Genomic DNA, 23,375 nt, shown 5'->3' on the forward strand with positions numbered 1-23,375 from the left:
GTGTATATATTTCCCTTGCTCGGGCACTCTATATACAAACCTGCTTAATCTGCACAATCTATATAGGTCACAGAGTTTCATTTCCCTTAAATTGGGTTGCCTTTTCCACATTTTTGCATGGGTGTTGGCCACCAGCTTGTAGGGATATAGCTTAACTTTCATGGTGGTGGTGGTGGCACCTGGAAGTGGTGCATTGAACCATTTGCAGTATTTCCAGCTACTGGTAGCATGGCTTAGTCTGGATGTGACTCAGAGTCTGCTCTAGAAAATTGAAAAGGAACCTTGAGCAATGTTTTTCTGTAGCTTGCCTCAAGCTGTTTTAAAATCGCAAATACACATTTTTAATGGCTGAAATATAAAATTAGCAAGGAGGCATTATGTTCCAGTTGTTTCATTAGAGAATGGAATGCTTGGAACCTGCTCACAAGGAGCCATTTATGTGGTTAACCAAATGTTGCCTCCTCCCATAACCCCCCAATAATCCAAGTAGTGCAAGTCTGCTTTCTTTGTCCAAACTACTCTTGTAAATACATATAGTTAAATGAAAGGTCATGCCTCATATAGTCCATATATGAAACACTTAAGATGTTCCCAGATTTTTTCTTCTATTCACAGATGTGCATAGAAACTTTTGCTTTCTTGGGTATGAGGTTTTAAATGTCATAAAGCTATTCTTTGTTTTATTTTTGTTTATGTAATATTAAAAGATGACATGGTGCTGGGAGAAAGGTGGGCTTATAATATTTTAAATGCATATTTAAAATCAGCAACGGTGACAAGCTGACCATTTCTTTTCAAAAGTTTGCATTTCTATTCTTCTAAACAAAGTCCCACATTGTAGTACCGATTAGACAGTGTACTACTGTGGTATTGTTCTTGTATCACAATAATTTGTGAACACAGTGCTTCTGATTAATGAATTGACTGAAAGAATGCCATTATTAATCAGCATCCATTAGGCAAGCTTGACAGTTTCAAAGTTGTAATTAATATTTTCCAGGGTATTATCCATTGGAATTGTAGGAGAGAGTACATGTATGTCATATTGTTTTGAAAACACCAGGGTTCCTAATTACATGGAGTGAGCCATATGTATATATGCTAATATGCACATGGGCTCTATGCATACATTCCAATAAACATGTGTAGACTGGGATTAGTTGTGTGTATAAACTTTGACTAACTCATCCTTCTTGCTTGCTGTACGTATGTTGACTAAAGTCAGTTACAGAACTGACAGTTATAGCTGGGCTTTTAAAGGACATTGAAACTTGCATAAGTGAAGAATGGGTATGAATGCCTGCATTCTTCACCATTTAAGAGGGCTTAGAGTAGTCCAACAATCCACTGTAGAGCTGCTCTTCTGCTGCACTCCAGGCTCTTTGGGGATTTAGGAGATTCATTATGCAATGAAATGGGTGGGTTCTTCCATTTTCCGGAGCCAAGTAAAATACTGGAAGGATTTTGTTTTATATTTTGTTCCATGATCTAATTGGTTCATGCCATTGCCTGTGGGGAAGTAGTAAGCAGAGTACTTGATTATTTCATACAAATATATAGTTCTATTAATTGTTGCATGCAAGGAAAAGGGCAAAGGGATATGGAAATAAGTGCTTCACTTAGAGGGGGAAAATGTTAGGAAATTTAAAGTTAAAAGAGGTCTTGGAATGTTGTACATGGTGAGAAGCCTAAAATTATAGCCTTTCATTTTGTGCTGTATTGATGTGTGAATGACTGTGGCATAGGGCAGTGGAAGGAGGGAGACTGTTAGACTTTAATGGATTTACATTTTATGCCCCAAACTGGGAAGGGTTATATTACCTAAAGTGTTCCTAAATTCTCTCAATGCCACGTGTTGATATCCTGGAATAAATCAGTACTTGAGGCTGTGTCTCACCATTTGGCTTTCAGACCAGATTTTCCTGCAATTTGCCAGTTTTTGAGGTTCCCTGGGCTTTGCTCACATAGTCCCTGAATTTTTGTACCCTAGTCCCCTCTCCCTTGGTTGTGCACTGTACTCTTCTTCAGTATAATGTGCACTGAGAAGCATGTTGACTTCAGTGGTTGGAATATGGCATTCTTAGGAATAGTTTACACAAGACATTTTGGTCAGTGTGGAAGCTGCCATTGGGTATGCATTAATGTGGCTGCTGCTGACAGCAGTTTCTTCAGAAGTCCCTACTAGTATGACCACAGGAATTGCTGGTACTTGTGTTTGTGATTCACATGAGCTGATGCTTAAACACTTTTAGGATTGCTCCCTGAAATGGCAAGATGTATTTTTCAAACTAATTGTATGTTCACAGAGTTGCACTGAATAGCTAGATTGGATCACTTGTAACCAATATGGTTGCTTTAGTTTCCATGGCTATAGCTTGACAGTTGCCAGATTCAGATGTAGCACTAAATCTGGTGGAAGAGAGAATGCAAAAGCTTGCTCATGTAATGCCAAGCCATGGTTTGCCATTACAACCAAACTGGATCGCAGGGAAACAGAGCCCTGTAGAACTTTTAAGACCAACAATATTGTATTCTGGGTAGAAGCTTATACCCATAATAAAACATTGTTGGTCTTAAAGGTGCCACAGGACTCAAACTTTGTTTTGCTGCTTCAGACCAACACAGCTAACCATCTGAATCTACATACAGAACAGTTTTGCTTTAGTTTGCAGCTAACGAGCACAGGAGTAAACTGGGATCAGGACAGTGCTTGCTTTCCTCTTTTGATTTCTCTTCCTTTTAACCCTCTTTGACCAGACTTTTAATTTGCAACTGTGTGCTGCCCATCATACCAGCTGGAGATGTGCTAGCATTAAAACTTCAGGCAGGATCTAATTCAGAACGCTATTTAGATTGTTTCCTGGTTCCCTGTAACTCCCTGTAGCTCAGTCCCTCCCTTATAAATGTTTCTTCCGAATGAAGTGATTAATTGAATTTGCTCTTCTGAATGAAATGACTGCCTGCCATAAACTTTGTCTTGTCTGTGGGCATTTTGAGCCTGACAGCGCTGAAGATTTCCTGCCCACATTGATTATTAGGTGCTCCTTATCCTTTGGTTCCACTGCCTAGTGAAATATTAGATAACGGGGAAAAAGCTTATCTTAACATATGTCTGAACTGACAAATATGGCAGCCTTTCAACAAAAAGGCTAATGCACACTAGGTCCTCTCCCGGGCTTAGAATGAGAATGAGCTCGGTACTTGTCTTGTCCCTTTGACAATGGTCAAATGCATACAATGTGATTTCCATAGCATCCAGACAGCCTGAGCACCTAATATCTACCTGTCTAGCCAGTGCATCAGCTTTCCTTGAGCAGAGAGCTGGTTTTTGTCATTGAGACTAATTTCTAATGCATCGGGAATAAGTCTTTTACCAGGTTCCTTTATTCCTGAGAATACAATGAAAACTGCATAGATTTGTTTACCTTCAGCGACAAATCACTAGTGGTCACCTTCTCCCCATCCCCATATTTTAAATAAGAACACCCAAAAATGTTTTTTAGGATTAAATGTTTATTGCTTTAGACAAAACAGAAGCGAATGATGAAGAGGCAGGGTTTTTATGGTTCTGGCTGAACCGGGTTGTTAGTGTTGTTTCGTCCCCCCCCCCTTTTGTTGCATTCCATAAAAAGAATGATGACAGCTCTGTTTTAGCATTGGACCATGCTAGTTTAGTAATATGGCTCATGTTCTTCATTTTGCTGTTCTTGGTGAATAAACAATGGAAGGGCATGGCAAGGGAGGCGCTAAACACTTGGAGATAAATGAAACGCACACAGGCACTGTGTATGCAAATCTCTATCCTTAAAAGAAAAAGGGCCCAGGTTGTGTGGGAGTCTGTGGACATTCAGACTGTGCACGTGCTTGGGTGTTGTGAGTGGGGCCAGCAGGCGCAAACCCACTCCACCCACTACCCCCACACTTAGTCATCTGCACAGGGCTTTGGGGATAGCAGAGATGCTGTGCTTTTAGGGAAGGAAGAGGCTTCACACATTAGGGAAATATGAAGCATCCTCCTGATGACAGTATACTGACCTGCTCTTTTTTGTGATGTTTGCAGAGGAGATGTGGGCATGCAAACAGGGAAGGAAACATGCTTCTGTATGGTATGACTGGCTCCTGTTTCCCAGTTTTTTGCTCCAGAGCTTTCAGAGCCAGGTAGTTCCTTCAAATGCAACAGAAAAAGAGTAATGGACACAAGGGTCTGCCTGGGAATATGTGACAACTTCTTATGTGTTTCTTTCTTCATTAATATTTTCCACTTAATAGTACTTACGTATACTGGTAAGTGATGAGAGAAATAAAGCCATGGTGATCTGAACCATTTTTATCTCAGTATTCTGAAATGCCATTGCCTAGTGGTTTAATTCCTGCCTGAGAAAGACAGAAACATTGTGGTGTGAGTGATCAACAATAAATACATTAGTGTCTTCTCTTGCTGCTTAACTCTTTGGTGGTATGCCAGGGGCATACAGAACACAGATTTCCTATTCTTATTTCCTATTCTGAGGACTTATAAACTTCTACAAAGCAGAGATGTAGAGAGGTCAGGAATTGACAGTGAGTTATGATGGAAAGAGGGAGAGTGAGGGTAATGGAGCAGGTTAAATGTGTAGTTCAGAATTGCAGTTTTCATCCTTTTATCTATACAAGTTTCATATACCTAAAAGGGGGGAAAAGCCATTCTCACCATGCAGGTGACTTAGGAAGTTTCAGTGTCTAGTGAACAGCATGTGAATGAGTCACCCATGCACCTGTTTTTTGCTGCGTGATGTAACCTAACAATGGGAAATGCTGCAAGATGTGTCAGTTCCATAAACATTTGAAAATTCCACTTCTGGACATGGGAAAATAAGCAGTCTTCCCCTTCTGCAAATTTGTTTTCAATTTGTGTTTACATTTCTACTTTACCTTGTCGCTTGTTATCCTCCTAAGGCTGCTTACAACAATGATAAAATACAAGTAAATATGAAAAGCATAAAATGTGAGAGTCACAAACACTGGGCTTTTGGCCATTTATTGTAGCATGGAAAGAGGCTGTCTTTGTCCCAAAACAAAGAAAAAAAGACTGGCCATGAGAAAATGCGTACTTGGCTTCAAATACTGCCTTTGAGCGATAGGAGATTCTGCTCTTAACAGATTCTGTTAAAGCACCGAGTATCTTGTATCTGCCACTAGTTCAAGGCCTTCAGTGCAAGACTTCCTTTCCCTCCCTATGAAGAATGAGGCCAGGATCCAAAGAACTACCTTATGTGTGCCCAAGGGCTTGAGCATGCTCAATGGGATTTATTCACCTTCCGCCTCTACCATATCACAATCCACTATTGAAAGTTCCCTGAGTTTCGGGGAGAGGGGCCAGGGAGGAAAGCTCTTTGAGAAATATGCCCAACCCCTTCCTTTTTAAAAAGGGAAGCACCGTAGTTGCACTTATTTTTCCGGAGGGTTTTTTCCCCCTGAGGGTGTTGTGTGAAATCATTTGTTAATGTCAGTCAGGCTCTTCAAACAGAACACCATTATTTACATGCCTAATAGCATCATTTTTATCATAGCTGAGCCTCAACATGAAAGTGATTGGATGCTTTATAGATGCCTGGATAGATGGATAGAGAGAGTAATTTGTGACAAATTGCTGCCATCTCTGCTTCATTCTGCCTCTGACATTAGCAGTGTGTTTCTTAGGAGGCGCTTGACAAATTGAAAGAAAAGGGAGATGGATTACTGCCGACTTTATATCATATTATTAATAAAATTTAAAAATATATACACTAGGGAAGACGGACCTGCAGTAAAACCCAAAACCTGGGGAACAAAAAGTCTGTCAGCCCTCCAAAAATTAGGAAGCACAAGATGTCTAGCAGCATGAAACGACAAAAACATGTGGCAAAGCATTACAAATATGCTTCCTTCGGTGGAAGAATTAATCCTTGAAGGGTTTCATGTTGAAAAGTGCATAATATACAACATTATTTTTAAATCTCTCCTTATAGTTGGTAACGTACATTACATTACGTTCAGTTGTTGTACGTAACAACTCAAAACTACGCAGAATTACTGCAGTCTCAGACCATTGAAAAGAACTCTATATTGTATCTATATACCTGTGCAAATTTACTCTAGTCTCAGCACATTGAGAAGAACTCTATATAGTATCTATATATGTATTTCTCAAGTGCGGCCCCTGCCTGCAGATGCTTATATCTGTGGATTGGGGTCACACTTACCCAAAACAGATTTTTCTGCAAGCTTGGGGTACTTTTGAGGTCCACAGAAAAATCCAAAAAGTTTAAAAACCAAACATGGGGGGGGCGGGGTTTAAACCGCCCTCAAATAAAACACAATTGTCTGTGCATGTGCAGACAATGTAATTACCTTCCTCTTCAAAGCTGTTGGTGGCACCAGCATCCAAGAGGGCTGTCTGGGCCTGGTGATGGTGGCTATCCGGGCCTGCCTATGGTGGTGCCAGTGTGCAGAAGGCTCTCCTGGCCCAGCTGCAGCAGTAATGGCAACATGGAGGCTCTTCAGGTGTGAAGCAGCTGGGGGAATTAGTAACAAGAAGAGTGAGGGGGTAGGGGAGTGTCAGAGAAGGAGAGCAGGGAGAATTAGAAAGGGCTAGAGTATGTTGCTGAGGGGCGGTGGCTCAGTGGTAGAGCATCTGCTTGGGAAGCAGAAAGTCCCAGGTTCAATCCCTGGAATCTCCAAAAAAGGGTCCAGGCAAAATAGGTGTGAAAAACCTCAGCTTGAGACCCTGGAGAGCCGCTGCCAGTCTGAGAAGACAATACTGACTTTGATGGACCAGCTTCATAAGTTCATAAGAGAAGAATGGGGTCTTTTCTGTGATGGGGATAAGTTGACAGATAAGGGGAGAGGTAGATTAATGGAAGGTCGAGCGTAGAAGAATAGATGCTTTTGAGATGTGGTGCTGGAGAAGACTCTTGAGAGTCCCTTGGACTGAAAGAAGATCAAATCAGTCAGTTCTAAGGGAAATCAATCCAGACTGTTCACTGGAAAGTCAGATGCTGAAGCTGAAGCTCAAATACTTTGGCCACCAAATGAGAAGGGAGCACTCCCTGGAGAAGATCCTGATGCTAGGAAAGACAGAAGGCAAAAGAAGAAAGGGACGGCAAAAGATGAGATGGCTGGACAGTGTTACTGATGTAACAAACACGAATTTAAGCAGACTTCGGAGGATGGTGGAAGACAGGAGGGCCTAGCGTGACTTTGTCCATGGGGTCGCAAAGAGTTGGACTCGACTGTGTGACTGAACAACAACAACAGATTAATGGAGAAGGGTACAGTAAAGATGGGATAGGTTGACTGATAAGGGGAGAGCTAGATTGATGGAGAAGGGTGGAGGCAAAAGAGGTCGGGTAGGTTGACAGATAAGGGGAAAGGAGAAAGAGGGGAAATGGGGGTTGATTGATAAAGAAGGGGTGGGGGAGAAGAGATGATGGGAAGATTGGCAGGTAAGGGGAGGAGAGGAAGGAGGAATGGGGTAGACTGACAGAGGCGGTTAGGGGTAGATTGATGAAGAAGGGAGAGCAAAAGAGAGAGAGTGCATGTTGACAGATAATGATGGAGAAGGGGGCAAAAGAGATAGAGGGCATGTTGACAGATAAGGGGCAGAATAGATTGATGGAGATAGGGTGAGTGAACAAAAGCGATGGGGTAGGTTAGATAAGAGGAAGGAAGGAAGGTGGGAATAGAGGGTAGACTGATGAAGACGAGGTATGGGGGCAAAGATATGGAGGGTAGGTTGACAGAGAAGGAGGGGAAGAAGAGATTGTAAGAGGAGGTGAAAGAGAGGTGGGGAAGACTGATAGACAGGGAGGGGTGAGAAAGAGGAGGAAAAGAAAAGGGAACGAAGCAAAGGGGGGGAGGGATGCACCCTTCTTGCACATTTCTTGTGGATCCCCACTTGTGAAATGTCATAAGAGATAAATCAGTAAGGAGACAACTGATTGTTTTCAAATAACTCCCCTGGACATTTCTATGCCAAAGCTGTATCAGACTGCTTCTGGATCTCCAGAGAAGATGTGCATTCTACTTGGGGCTACCCTTGAAGAGTGTTCAGAGGCTGCAGCTAGTGCAGGATGCTGTGGTGAGGCTGCTGGTTAGAGCCCTCTTGACTGTCCCATGAGCCAAAGAAGCTTGTCTGGGTGGTGTGCAAGAGAGGGCCTTTTCAGTGGCAGCCCCATGATTACGCAACAGCTTCACTAGGTAGGTGTGCCTGGTCCCCTCACTCTCAATCTTTAGGAGACAGATGAAGACAATTTTATTTATGACAGCTTTTGTTAAATTCTTCTGCCTTCAAGCAGTTTTATATCATTGATTTTGACTAGAGGTTTTTAATGCGTTTTATTGTGTTTTGAAATTATTTACATTGTAAGTTCTTTGTGTTCCTATAAAGTAGAAAGGTGGCTAATACATGTTTTAAATAAATGTTTCTACTGGTCCCTTACTCCTGTTGATGTCATTCTTTTAGTTAACACACTATTTTGTCTCTTCTGAGATTTCTGTGATGTAAGCATATCAAAATTGAAACAGCTTGGATATAATGAGCACACCCAGGACTTTTTTTTTTTTAGCAGGAACGCAGCTCCAGCTGGCTTGGTGTCAGGGGTATGGTCTAATAGGCAAATGAGTTCCTGCTGGGCTTTTTCTAAAAAAAAAAAAAGCCCTGACACACCACTGATACAAAAATATATGCATGGGTGGAGAGAGGAGACTTTATTTCACAAACTGATGTTTGAGGAGACTGATAGTGCTGGTTTTTAAAAATATTAATGCTATTATCATGCTAGTATCAAAGAATTCATAACAGAAAAAATGATATATCTGATTAGATTAGCTTTGTCAGTTGTGGGGTGTACAAATATTTATGTTATACCAAGATTTTCATCAAGCTATGTAAGAGAGATAGTTTCTGATTTCTGTTTGGTTAAGTAGTCGAGTACTAGTTTCTCTTATTTCTTTTTAATCAACAACAAATAAACATATTGACAAGATAAGGAAGGGCTTAGAAGAGTCATATTAATCCTACTTTTATTACAACATGTTAATGTTATCTTAATATACATAAGCCTATATAAATCTAAAGGTTAATAAGGCAGCATGTAAATATTAAATATAGCGGCATCAGTAACTTGGTGATATCAGATCCCAGGTTTTTGTGGCACTTTAAGGAGAAAGCGTTTACCCTAGTATACATCACAAGGGGTGAGGACTGGCACAATTCAGAACTCTTCACCCTGTACTTTTGTTAAGTGTTCCCACCTTCTGTTGCTTTCTTCTTGATCTGGTTGGTCAAGAAAATCCAAAACTGGCATTGAATGTGGTCCAAGGGAGATAGGAAAGGACAGCAGCACACAGCATAACATCAGATATAGCTAGGAGAGCCAGTTTGGTGTAGTGGTTAAGTGTGCGGACTCATATCTGGGAGAACCGGGTTTGATTCCCCACTCCTCCACTTGCACCTGCTGGAATGGCCTTGGGCCAGCCATAGCCCTGGCAGAGGTTGTCCTTGAAAGGGCAGCTGCTGTGAGAGCCCTCTCCAGCCTCACCCACCTCACAGGGTGTCTGTTGTGGGGGATGAAGGTAAAGGAGATTGTGAGCCGCTCTGAGACTCTTCGGAGTGGAGGGCGGGATATAAATCCAATATCTTCTTTTTCTTCTTCTTCTAGGTCTTAGCTTTCTTGTTCTCAGGGCAAGTTGCAGTAGTTCCCTATAATAGATTCCTGGACCAAGAACATTTTACCCTGAATCATATTAAGGTATGATCCTGCTTCATAGCACATGGTACCAAGGGTACAGTTGGAGACTACAACATCCCGGGAAGTGAATCAGAGCTTTATTGACTGGGTCACAGCTGGAAATAACCCAAATATGAATACACAGGAGGACACACATCTAACTGTCCTACAGTGCAATCCCAAACATAGTTACAGCCTTCTAAACTCATTTATTTCAATTATCTTAAAGACATGCTGAGGATTGCATGGAAAGTGTCCATGGTAATTGTTCTTCAGGGTGAGTATTCTTATTTCTATTACGATTTCATATTGAATTATTGCACTTTTGCTTTGGAAGTGGAAAAGTGGGCTATAAATTTAATAAACAAAACATTTGTTATCTGGTAAATAAGCAGCCAAATTCTGTCCCATTCAGTTCTTTGTTTCCCAAGGAACCTTTTGCTTTCCTTCCCACCAACTAATATAAGATGAATTGGATCTCTTGGTTGTTGAAAACACAAGGAATCTAATAGCCTTCCTCCCCTCCTTCCCAAATCCCTGCAGTTCCTAACAGGAATTACAACTGTGATGGTTATTCCCGGCTAATTTCTGTATGCTTTTCTCTCACATTTGTTGTCCTACTGGAAAATGTATTTGTCTAAAGTGTACAACTCACCTGTGTTGTGGCTTTTTCTGTAGGTTGTTTTTGTTTGTTAAACAGGAGTGGGCTGCTAGTGTTGTGTTCACTTTTTGACAACAATTCCTAAACTGTGTATTGCTGTTGGCTCATAGCAACTTTTTGGAGCTAAAAATGGAAGAACCCCTTGGAGATTTATTAACCCTGGCAAAAAAAGTACTTCTTACAAAGGATTATGGTCTTGCCAAGTTTAAATTCTTTTAATTTTTGTATGTAATTAGAATAGATTGTTTTAAGTTCCCCCTCCTCCGAGTAAGTAAAACCAGTGGAATCTTTTTATCACAAAGTTTTCCAAAACATTGTTTTCACATAGAAGCCATCCTTGGGAAAACATATTCTTTAATGTTGCAAGTGTTAGAACAGGGCCATAACGGGATCTGTTTAGCACGACTATTGGTAGAAGATTGCTGGACTATTATTGCTTATAAGAGCTAAAAGACACAGTGCAATGCTAGAAATAGAATTTGTCATCTGAAGGTATCATTTTTAATAAACATATGCTTTCAATTCTCGATATGTCTGATGAGATTTCAAACCAAATTACCATCTTGCTTCTGAAACAGAGAATGACGCCGCTGTTGTAGCTGCCCCGGGGCCTCTGTTTTTTCCTTTTATAAAAAGCAGCTGTAGTTTTGCTGTGCACTTTAAATGGCATCCAGATCAGGTCTTTTGTATGCTGACTGTTTCCCTCACCTTGGCTATTTACAGCCTCCCCATTTGATCTCCTTTGAGGAAAGAACCATGGCTCAGTGGTAGAGTATCTGTTATACACACACAAGATCCCAGCTAAAAAAACTAGGCAGTAGGTGATGTGAAAGAGCCTCTGCCTGAAACCTGGGAGAGCTCCTGCCAGTCTGAGTAGACAATACTGATCTTAATGGACTGATGGTCTAATTCAGTATAAGACAGCTTCATGTGGTTCCAAATATGGCACCTTTGTTTGAATCTTCTTTCTTTTGGGGTCAAATTCAGAGCCCCTCTTCATTTCTACATCATGTTCTACCCATTTTTAGTATTTTGCAAAATATTTCACATGCTATACCTTCAAGTTTCCTTTTAATTTTGGGCGGAGAGCCTATTTTGGCTCGCCCGCGGAGTCTGATGGACCCTGAGCGATTCCAAATGGCTCTGCAGGTATCCCTGGCTCCCTGGCGATTTCCTTGATGATCTGGTTGAGTCTTGGCATGGCCGACTATCCAGGGCCATCAACGAGATCGCACCTCGACGCTCTCTGCACCCTCGTGTTAAGTTGGCTCCGTGGTATACCCCGGAGCTACGACAGCTGAAACAAGGCCTCAGATGGTTAGAGAGGCAATGGTGGCGTACTCGAGACGAAGCGACTAGAACATCTTATAGAGAGTTTATGAGGTCCTATGAGATGATAGTCAAAGCCACAAAGAAGAATTACTTTGTGGCCAAGATTATGTCTGCAAATTTGCGCCCGGCACAATTGTTTAGGATAATTCGGAATCTTACAACACTGCCTCAAGGCAGGCCAAATGTCAGGGAATTAGAGATTGGCTGCGAGGCTTTTGCAAATTTTTTTGCAGATAAAATCGCATCGCTCCACCATGACCTTCCCGCCACATTGGATACAGTACAAGAACTCGAGGCTCTGTGCCTGTCTTCTGGTTCAGTTTTGGATCACTTTGACACACTTAGCTTGGAGGAAGTTGTCAGAATCCTCTCTACTGTACGCCCAACAACTTGCGGTTTGGACCCATGTCCCTCTTGGCTAATTAAATCTTGCCAGAGGGAACTCAGATGTCCTATACGGGACATCGTAAATAGATCCCTCTCAGAGGGGCGTTTTCCAACACCTCTTAAAGAGGCTGTGGTGTCATCAGATTCGGCCGAATTGGCACATTATCGACTGGTCTTGAATTTAGCATTTTTGGGTAAAATCATTGAGAGGGCTGTAGCGCTACAGTTGCAGAGTTTTCTGGATGATGCTTCCGTCTTAGATCCTCACCAGTCCAGCTTTCGCCCGGGTCATGGGACGGAGACAGTTTTGGTCGCCCTGGTGGATAATCTCCAGAGGCATCTGGATCGAGGCAGCGTGGCAGTACTGATGTTGTTGGATCTATCAGCTGCGTTCAATACGGACGACTATCGGTTGCTGATCCACCGCCTTGCTGACGCAGGGATTCGGGGGTTGGCCTTGCAATGGCTTTCCTCTTTTCTTGATGGTCGGGGACAAAGGGTGGCGATTGGGGGAGAACTGTCCCAGAGGCACTCGCTAGATTGTGGGGTGCCACAGGGGGCAGTGCTCTCTCTGATGTTGTTTAACATCTACACGCGCCCCCTTGCCCAGATTGCCTGGAGGTACGGGCTTGGGTCTCATCAATATGCTGATGACACCTAGCTCTATCTACTAATAGACGGCCGGCCTGACCGCACCCCAAAAAATCTGGACCTGGCGCTGCAAGCCGTGGCAGGTTGGCTCAGGCTGAGTAGGTTGAGGTTGAATTCAAGAAAGACAGAGGTCCTTTGCCTGAGTCGTGGCAGTCTGGGAAGGGAAATTCCCCTTCGTTTTTGACGGTGCGTCATTGAAAGTGGCATGCAAGGTCAAGAGCTTCTGGGTACTACTGGAGCCTTCCTTGTTAATGGAGGCCCAGATAGCAGCCATTGCTAATTCCGCTGTTTTTCACCTTAGGCAGGCGAGGCAGTTGGCTCCGTTCCTAGAGCATGACGACTTGGCAACAGTGATCCATGCAACGGTCACCTCGAGATTGGATTACTGTAATGCCCTCTACATGGGGCTGCCCTTGTGCCGAACCCGGAAACTGCAGCTAGTGCAGAATGCAGCGGCCAGGCTGTTACTAGGGCTCCCGAAGTGGGAGCGCATACAGCCGAGGCTGCGCGAACTGCACTGGCTGCCAATTGTATACCGGATTTGTTACAAAGTGCTGGTTATTACCTTTAAAGCCCTATATGGCCGAGGACCTGCCTACCTTAGGGACCATCTCTTCCCATATGTGCCCCAGAGAGTACTGAGATCAGGAGCACAAAATCTTTTGACAATCCCCGGGCTGAAGGAGGCCAAATTGAAGACAATGAGAGAAAGGGCCTTTTTGATAGCAGCTCCACACTGGTGGAACCAACCACCAGATGAGGTGCGGGCCCTGCGGAGCCTTGCTCAATTCCGTAGGGCCTGCAAGACTACTCTCTTTCAGCTGGCCTCTTAATGTGGATCCTAGCCTATTATATCCAGTCATCATAAATTGCAAGAGGAGAACATCTAGAATATAGCACCTGAAAATGTTAGAATCTAATTAAATTGATGGTTTTAATTATGTTTTTAATGTAATAGCAAATATCGTGAACTGTATATTGTAGGATATAATGTTTTATTATTGTAACCTGTTTTTATGCCATATTTTGTGAGCCGCCCTGAGCCTGCTGTGGCGGGGAGGGTGAGATATAAATTATTCTCTGGTCATTTCATTTTAGAATTTAATTCTAATACCACTTCTTACTCTATATCTTTACCTACAGTGCTGTTGGTTGACATTTTATAATACTGGGTAGAAAGCCCCATTTTATAATACTGGGTAGATAGCCCAGGTTAGTCTGATCTTGTCATACTTCGGAAGCTAAGCAGGGTCAGCCCTGGCTAATGCTTGAATGGGAGACCACCAAGGAATATCAGGGCTGTGACACAGAGAGAGGCACTGGAAACCACATCTGAATGTCTCTTGCCTTGAAAATTCTACAGGGTCGCCTTAAGTCAGCTGTGTCTTGACAACACTTTTCACCACCACCAAATTAGGACTTCTGAGGAAACATGCATGGGATTAGTAGTCTAAAAGATAGCTGTGAAGTATGTGGACTGGATCCCAACCAGCTTTTCTGCTGATACAAAAGAGAGGAAGGTCTCTTTGACTTCCCAAAAGGTAATCCTGGGGATCATGGGAATGGCATGGACAGAAAGGACATTAAGAGGGGAACAAGATGAGACTGAACAGGAATATTGGCAGGATCCAGCCTTATGTTTATTTGTGTCACCCATACACAGACAGTCTTGGAAGCCAAAAGCAAGAATATAAGCTTGTGTGTGCATTCTCATTTCTCCTTTATGGTGGAAACCCACTGTGAGGAGTGGCTGAGTTCTGTCTGTAATCACTGAACTTGCTTTGTGTATTTGAATGAGTCAGGAAGTATTTGTTGCGGTGTGGTTTTTAGTTGGCACACAAAGCAATGAAATGTCTGGGCTGTAATTGTGGTAAAGTTCAGGGAAGTTTTTAAAAACTGCAGGTGTTTCCTACTTTCCTAACAAGATAGGATAATTTCAATATGAGGTGGTATGCTACTAATGAGTCAGCTTCTTTTAAAAAAATGAAGAGCCTAAAAGACTGAAAACAGACTCCATGGTAACTGTGCAACTCAGACTTTCATTACATAAAAGGCCTTACATGAAAGGTCCAGGTCGATTGCACTTTCCTCACACTGCATGGGACTCAGTCAGGCCACTGCCAACTGGATCACATGAATCTTTGGGTCTAGGGAATTTCACCTTTGGCGACAAAGACAAAGGCATTGATAGGGAGCGTCTGGCACTGTTATCTGTGTATGTTTTTTTTAAGTGCAGATGAATGCTTGTATCTTTTCATATACTTGAGAAACAAACCCAATATTTCCAAAATTGTGCTGGCATGGGGAATTGTATGTCCAGTAGTTGTCCATGACAGTCACACCGAATGTGGACATATCTATAGAAATAATATTGGTTGTGGCACTGCTTAGAAAAAGCAGTTTAAAAGCAACAGAATCTTGTAACCCTATTTGGACCAGGACTGAGGCGAGAGAGTGAATTAACATGTTCACTGGTAGGCAATTATTTTTCTAAAATTCTGTCTATAATTCTGGAAAAGGTATTGTATTTATACAGCATCAGACTTCCATAGTGTCTTCATGTACTGTACTATGAGTAAAATCACAAAATCTGATGTTGGTTGGCATTGTAGGATCCTTAGGACACTCCAAATCAACTTATTCACACTTAGCAGCAATAGTTCCTTAATAGTCTCCTTCCTGTCACTGTCTGTCTCTTTCGAGTTGGCTGCCAGATGGCTAGCAATTCAAGTTTAGGCAAGTGAATAATCTACCTGGCATGAGTTGCACTGTGGCCCCAAAGGGACTCAGTTTAGTGAAATCTTCCCTTTGTGTGTAAAATGCTGTTAATGGCTTGTTTAGCGACATGTATTTCAACAACATGGCTTTTAGGTTTTGTCAGGAGGTATAAAGTACTTGCATATGCAGAGATACTGGCACCCCCACTAATTCTGTCTCTAGCTCTTTCACTTTCAGCTGTGTTATTTCCATGTAAGGATAATAGATGAAGTGAGCTCTCAGGTTTTTAATGTGCTTCTCTGATGCATCTTCTTAAACTAGTGGAATGGAGGAAAATGTGTGGTTAAATCTGTATCATGATAGTAATTGAAGGAATCCTAAGCAATACCATCCCTTTGTGAATGGAACTGGAGGATTAGAACTTGATCTTGATTTGCAATCAACTATGGGCCAAAATTAAAAACAGTATATAACTGACGAGTAAACAAAAATGAAACAAAAAAAATTTCACAGAACAGACTGGCAACTACAGTATCACACACCATTATATTATTGGTCTCATTCTCCCTGAGGTAGTAGCCAGCCTAATATTGTGTTCAGTGTGTCAAACTAGGATTTGGAAGATCCAGGTTCATGTCCCCTCTGCTAAGATAGCTCTCTCAGTGACCTTGGACCAGTCATTCTTTCTCAGCATAGCCTACCTCACAGGATGGTTGCTCTAAGAATAAAATGGAACAAGGGAGACCAATGTTGTAAGCCACTTTGGCTCCCCGTGGGGAAGAAAAACATGGTATAAATATCTAAAATACATAAATCCAAGTACTTATGCAGACATGTTCATTTAGAATTGAATGCTTCTCTAGCCTCTCCCCCACCTCAACTAGATGTCATGAAAAAGGGCTATAAGCCTAGGCTCTTCCTGATTTACTAGATTTTTGAAATTGAATTTTTGCATATGGAGGTGCACTCAATGTGCAATCTGAAACGATACAACCCAGCGAGACATTTACATTTTCTGAGAGCTAGATCATAGAATCACAGTGAGGTGCAAGTACACCTGGATGTCCAGCTCCCCTATGCCAAGGCATGCTCCTCCACAAGGTAATTAATATCTATGTTCTATTGAACTCCCATCATAGAGATTACAGTCTGCCAGAAACAGGGAGTAGGTTTGTTTCAGAGGTGCCTGACCAATTTAAGAAATGGGCTTGGTTCCATTTTTTTATTTTATAATTGGGAGGCTTTTCCTATTATTTCAGTGCCAGCTCTTCTACAGCCAAAAATTAGGTCAAGTCACGAGATTGTTCAAATATATATAAAAAAAAAATCTGATCAGCGTAATAGGCAGAAATAAGCTGTGCCATTTTCAGTAAGATTTGGTTCCTGAGGTGGTAATAGAAGCAAATTAGCCAATTATTAAATTAAAAGGAAGTCACTCTATACCATGTCAAACATTATGAGTGTCCCTGCACAAAATTATGATTCTCAGTGACCCAGACACTTTATCCCTTGAGGGATGTTCTCCTTGTATAGAGACCTCTACCAGTTTGTTCAGTCAAGATTTATAGTAGCCTTTTCTGTCCCTTCTCTCTCTCTTTAATAGCTGTTTTCACTTGCAAAGGGAAATTGCTTATATTCCAGCGCAGGTGCAAATTATTGAGTGCCCTCTTTTTCCAATCCATTTATGAGAAAAGAATGTTTTCCGAGTATCCTTCTGCTGCACAATATAAGGCCTAGAAGACATATAAATATAAATACTTTAAAATACTTATTTTTCACTTTCTACTTAGTCATTTTTTAAAACAAAAGCTACTATCCCGCATAGCTGTGAAGGAACGTTTAAGAAGGAACAGGCTGTGTCTGCTTATGGTCTTAATTTAAACTGCTGGAGCTGCCAGTGTTTAAACTGCTTTACTAATTAAAAAGCTGTTCATCCTCTTGCAAGTCAATATTGTAGACTGATATTTTCAGATTATATTACTGTGATTTACTGGAAACCAGACAGTGGCTTAAAGTCATATTTCTCCCCAAATCTAAATTTAACCTAACCTGCTTATTCTCTGATATACACAATATGTTGAATGTGCCAGAATGATAGCAGCCTCAGCCTGAAAACCACCCCAAAGTTACTGCTCAAGACAAAGTTACTGCTCAAGTTACTGCTTTACAAAGGACCTCTGGGCACATTCCAATAGGAATCTGACTTTCTTTTGCAGTGGCAGTGTTCTGTGTCCCATTATAATTAATCCCTCTATAGTATGAGGCACTTAATGGCCTGTGGGTGGACCACATGGATTGTGTGGATGAAGCACAGCTGTGTTTATCTATGAAACAAGATTTTAGGAGAGATTTCATCAAGCCTTTGAAAGATTATATAACTCAGGTTGGTTTTCAAACCAGCTACTAATAACACAGAATGAAGCAAGCTTTAAGAGTGAGTTAATATAAAAGTCTAAATTCTCCACTTCTGTTTTGAATCCTTCCTCTAAACTTATTTCTTTTGGCTTCTGTTTCTCATCTTTGAGCTGGCGCCATCTGTTTACTTTCTCACACCTAATTGTATTAAAACTAAAATAAAGTATAATTCAAAATGATAAAAACTACAGGTGCTACAAGATAAATTTGGAGTTATTTTTTATAAATAGTGGTAACTTGGGATTCGGAAGAACAGGATTCAAATCACGCAGCCTTGTAGGGTTATTGTAAAGGAGTGGAGAACCAATTATTAAACCCTAATATCCTTGGAGCCCTGTGGCACAGAGTAGTAAACTGCAGTACTTCAGTCCAAGCTCTGTGCATGATCTGAGTTCAATCCCAGTGGAAGCTGGGTTCAGGTAGTCGGCTCAAGGTTGATGCACTCTTCCATCCTTCCAAGGTTGGTAAAATGAGTATCTAGCTTGCTGGGGGGGAGGGGGGAGTGTTGATGACTGGGGAAGGCAATGACAAACTAGCCCATAAAAAAGTCTGCCATGAAAATGTCATGATGCGACATCAACCCATGGGTTGGTAACAACTCAGTGCTTGCACAGGAGACTGCCTTTACCTTTACCTTTAATATCCTTGGAGGAAGGGCAAGATAAAAATGTAATCAATAAAATGCTTTTTTCTTAGGCTTTGAGGCAGAGGGTTTTACTTCCTCAGCTTATCCTGCATTTCCTCCAAGGAATTTAGGGTTGGGGTTACTAATCCCCAGGTGGGGCCAGGAGATATGGAAATATAACTGATCTCCGGATGACTGAGATTGGTTCCTCTGGAGAAAATGACTGTTTTGGTGGGTGAACTCTATGACATTATAACCTGCTTTTAAAATATAGGTTTTATTAAGATTTTATACAAGAAGTAAAAAAGGAAAGAAGAAAAAATCAAAGTACAATGTGCTCACATAAGAAAAAATAAAACACAATTGAGAATAGGAAAAAGGAATAATATCTGATCTTCTTTGCTACAGGAATCCATCCATTGACTTATTATCACTTTAGTCCATAATCAGACCAAGGGAAATATATCACCTTTCGGTATATGCTTATTATCAGTTTGTTTCCCCCCCCCCCCTTTTATGTAAGAAGTCCATAAAGGGTATCCACATAGGTATACATTTAAGGCTTCTTTTAACAAATACCTAAGTTTAGCCATCTCTGCAAGCTCAGTCATCTTGACTAGCTGCTCCTCTGTTGTAGGCAATGATGTGGTTTTCTAGTTTTGAGCATATAACAGTCTTGCTGCCATTGTCATATACAGAAACAAAGTTCCATTCATATTTTCAAGTTGTTTATCCATTAGTCCCAACAAAAAAGCCTCTGGTTTCAACTGTATACTAATTGTTACAATCTTCTGCATAATAGAATGTATTTGTATCCATTTTTTTTTTGCTTTATTACAAGTCTGCCACATATGACCCTTCATGTTGTTCATATTTCCAGCTTTTATTCCCAACATTTGTATATATTTTAGTTAATTTATCTGGCATCATATACCACCGGTACATTATTTTATAAAAATTATCTTTTAATTTAGAACTTAAAGTAAATGTAAAGCCCTTTCAACCAAAGATTTTCCCATTGTTCCGTTTTAATAATATAACCAAATAACTGTGCATCAAAAAACCATTGAGAACTGTACTCTTGTGCTAACAAACAATCTCTTGTTTTCATTTTACAGTCACCTGGTGAGAAATCTAAAATGTCTTGATATTATACCCTGCTAAGTTCCCTCCCCTCCCCAATCACATGAACACATGAATCTGCCTTATACTGAACCAGACCCTTGTTAGTATTGTCTACTCAGACAAGCAGCAACTCTCCAGGGTTTCAGGCTGAGGTTTTTCACATTACCTCCTACCTGATCCTTTTAACTGGAGATGCCGGGTATTGAAACTGGGACCTTCTGCATGACAAACAGATGCTCTGCAAGTGAGCCGCAGCTCCTCTCCAAATGTCCAGGAATTTCCCAAACTGGAGTTGGCAGCCCTACTCAGGGTAGCCACATCCTATAAAGTATGCTAGGCTTAGAACAGTGATGGGCCCAAGATTATTCAGCGAGCTTCATGGTCAATTGAGAATTTGAACCCAGGACTTTATGCAAGGCATGGACACTGTCACCCTCTCCATCTCTGTCAGTCTGTATTTTCTATGTTAAGTCCCAGTGCAAACTATTAAGGTGGAGTCTATAATATTAGAAGTGCCACTCACAGAAGTAAGTGAAGATACATGGGCTATTTAAACTGAAAAAAAAGTAATTCTGTTAAGACTAAAACAGATGCTGTAATGAACAGTGCAACTCAGAGTCTACCATTCTTCCTATAAAACTTCCTACTGACTTTAAAAGGCTCCTTTACCGTCCTCCCCCACAACAGACACCCTGTGAGATGGGTGGGAGCTGAGAGCTCTCTCACAGAAGCTGCCCTTTCAAGGACAGCTCTGTGAGAGCTATGGCTGACCCAAGGCCATTCCAGCAGCTGCAAGTGAAGGAGTAGGGGAATCAAACCCGATTCTCCCAGGCAAGAGTCCACACACTTAACCACTACACCACACTGGCTATTCTGGTTGATTCTGCAACCCATATCCTATTGCACTGTTTATTGAATGTCCCATCCATCAATCTTACTGACTCACTCTGTGTAATTGAACTTACGTCCCAGTGAGAAAAGGCGGACTATACATAATGTAAACAAATTAAATGGATCTTTCATGTTGGGAGGCAGCAGCATAGGAGAGAATGAAGAGGGTAAAATACAACATACTGCTTCAGATGGCAGGTGATGGATACCAACTCATACAAACAACTCCACGTGACCAGAAAACTATGACGGCAGGGAGAAAGCTTCTATCCCACCTCCCTGCTCATCAAAGTTTTCTGCTTTTATAGGAAGTTTTTCATATAAGGGAGTCTTCAGGTCCATAATTAATTATCATATGACGTGTGTAGAACAGCCAGGAGATCCTAAGATTGGCAGCCAGAAGGTTTAGCTCTTTTAGGATTATGCACCACTAGGTGGCAAGCTAGGCTTGTTTTTAAGGCAAGATGAGCATGTGCCAGCCACACACTGGCAGACTAACCTGTCTTAACAGTTTATGCTAATAAAGGTCTGAACTGGTCTTAACAGAGTGGTGGTTGTGAGAGTAAAATGGAGCCGGAGACAACATTTCAAGTGACCTCAGGTCCTTGTTGGGGAGAAAAATGGTGTATGGAAATTTTTTAAAATGTAATATCCTATGAAGTATGCTAGTCTGAAATAGAGGAACAAAGAGCCTGTTGAATCAGATCAAAGTCCCATGTAGTCCAACGTTTTATTGATTGTTCTTATCTTACTTTTCAGTTTTAAAAAATGGCTCTGTAACTGTTGAAATATCGATGATGATTTTTGAATGAGTTGGATTGGAGAGGAGGAGTTAGCTGCTTCCTGCCCCATTTCTACCCCTGGCTAGCCAAATAATATCAGGAAGCCAATAGCTGGGCATGACACCCCCTCCCTGCAACTGATATTCAGTGATCTACTTCCTCTGAACATGGAGGTTCCATTTAGCCTTAAACAGCCGTTGACTGTTTGACTGATGTGAAGAGAACTGCTAAGCAGGTCTATCCAAGTGGGCAGCCGTGTTGGTCTGAAGCAGTTGAACAAAGCAGCAGTCAAGTTGCACCTTTAAGACCAACTAAGTTTTATTCAGAATGTAAGCTTTCATGTGGTAAAAACACACTTCTTCAGACAAGGGGATCAGGTATAGTGGGCTGAAACTGCATGTATTTCAGCCCACTATACCTGATCCCCTCATCTGAAGAAGTGTGTTTTTAGCACACGAAAGCTTACGTTCTGAATAAAACTTAGTTGTCTTAAAGGTGTCACTTGACTCCTGCTTTGTTCAACTGCTAAGCAGGTCTGCTCAGGCTTATTCAGCGGAGTGCTTAGAATCACACTAGTTGTTCTCCTTGCTCCTTGAATGTCTAGTGACTTCTCCCGTTTTAAAACAGCCTAATCCAGCCGACAACACTACCTTTTTTTTTTGTAGCAATGAATTTCATAATTCAGAGTGTTGGCTGAGGAAGTTTTGCACAAGTAGTACGAAAAGGCAAAGGAGAAGATGAAGAAAGGGGGGGGGGATGAAACCAGATCCAGACAGTATCTCTAGTGGGCAAACCCACTTTAGTAAATCCCTCTGCCACTCCACATAAATACCTACCATACCCCCCTCCTTCCGCTCCATTTGACTTGACAGTCTCCAAGGCAACAGGATGGGCTGAGGCTTGGCAGCCAGGTTGGCCCAGAGAGAGTAGCCTCGCAACGCCCCATTCCCCGCTTCCGACCCGGGGGGGGGGGGGTGCGGGACAGAGACACACAGCAGCAAGAGCCTTGGTGCAGCTCGGCTGCAACCAGGGAAGAAGAGCAGGCGAGGGAGGAAGCGAGACGTCCCGGCGGGCTTTTATGGCCCAGGGCGGGCAGACCGGCGGCGCGTGTGGCTGGGCTAAGAGCACGTGTGAGCGGCAGCTGCCAATCGCCGGGGCGGAGGGGCGGGCGCGGAGCCTCTTGTGTGAAGCAGCGGCGGGTGCCGCGTTCGGGGCAGGGAGTGACGCACGTCGCGCTGGAGCAGAAATGCGGAAGCCTGGGAAACCTCTGAAGTGGCGACGGGGCTTGGTTTAAAGAGCGGAGCAACCGCGGCAGAGGAGCACTTCTGGGCGGGAAGTGGGTAAGAGCGGCGTCTTCTCCGGCTTTACTCCAGCACCGACCGTGGGTCCCCCCCCCTGCTTTCTCTCCTTTTTCAGATTTCTCTCTTTTTTTGAATATATTAGGGGGAAAAGGACACAATATCATTACTTTTTACGTTTCCCCCTTTCCCCAGCCCGCGTAACATGGCCGGCTGGTTTGCCTGCGCTGGGCTAGATGAGGCCGTCGGTGTCACAATCGGGCGCGGGTAAAAGGGGGGCACGGCGGAGGCGCTGCGCTATTCTCTGCAGCCAGCTGGGAAACATGCGAGGCCGCCGGGAGCGTCTGCCTCGCCTGCCGCTCCCGGCTCCCTTTCGCGGCGCTGGTTCTGTGCTGTGCCCCGGAGCCGGGCGCCTCCGCTTGCGGGTTGAGCCGGCGCGACGGCGGTGGGGCTGGTAGCGGTGGGGCCCGGCCGAGCCTCCCGCGAGGTGCCTGGGCAAGTGGAGGCGGCGCCGGCGGCAGGGGACGTTGCCCGGCTGCTGCGCGGTGCTCGAGGCAGCCTGGGGATGCCCTGCGCGCTCCGGGGCTCCTTTCCCAGGGCAGGAAACGAGTATGTCCAGTGACCGGCTTAACAGCACAACCCTGAAGGATGCTCAGTTGAAAGACCTAGTCTTGGAAAGAGGTATTCTTCTTCTAGCCCCCCCCCCCCCGCAATCTTCTTGCTTGCATGTTCTCTTTGTAG

At 42.7% G+C, this 23,375-nt stretch overlaps 1 protein-coding gene across 4 annotated transcripts in view; it reads left to right on the forward strand.

Moving 5' to 3' along the window:
- Positions 1-23,375, forward strand: part of LDLRAD4 (low density lipoprotein receptor class A domain containing 4) — a 405,903-nt gene that overhangs the window by 362,473 nt on the left and 20,055 nt on the right. The window contains exon 1 of one of the 4 annotated variants that reach the window (XM_060244047.1): positions 22,525-22,676. The exons of 2 other annotated variants lie outside the window; for them this stretch is intronic. Coding sequence is in view for 1 of the 2 variants with exons in the window: in XM_060244046.1 (XP_060100029.1) it covers positions 23,246-23,315 (70 nt within the window). In the remaining variant the exon portion in view is untranslated. Of the gene's footprint in view, positions 1-22,524; positions 22,677-23,158; positions 23,316-23,375 lie in introns of those variants that run through there. One more of the 4 variants, XM_060244046.1, reaches the window with a different exon arrangement.

The sequence above is a fragment of the Heteronotia binoei genome, chromosome 7 (assembly GCF_032191835.1).
Source record: "Heteronotia binoei isolate CCM8104 ecotype False Entrance Well chromosome 7, APGP_CSIRO_Hbin_v1, whole genome shotgun sequence".
NCBI classification, from domain to species: domain Eukaryota; kingdom Metazoa; phylum Chordata; class Lepidosauria; order Squamata; family Gekkonidae; genus Heteronotia; species Heteronotia binoei.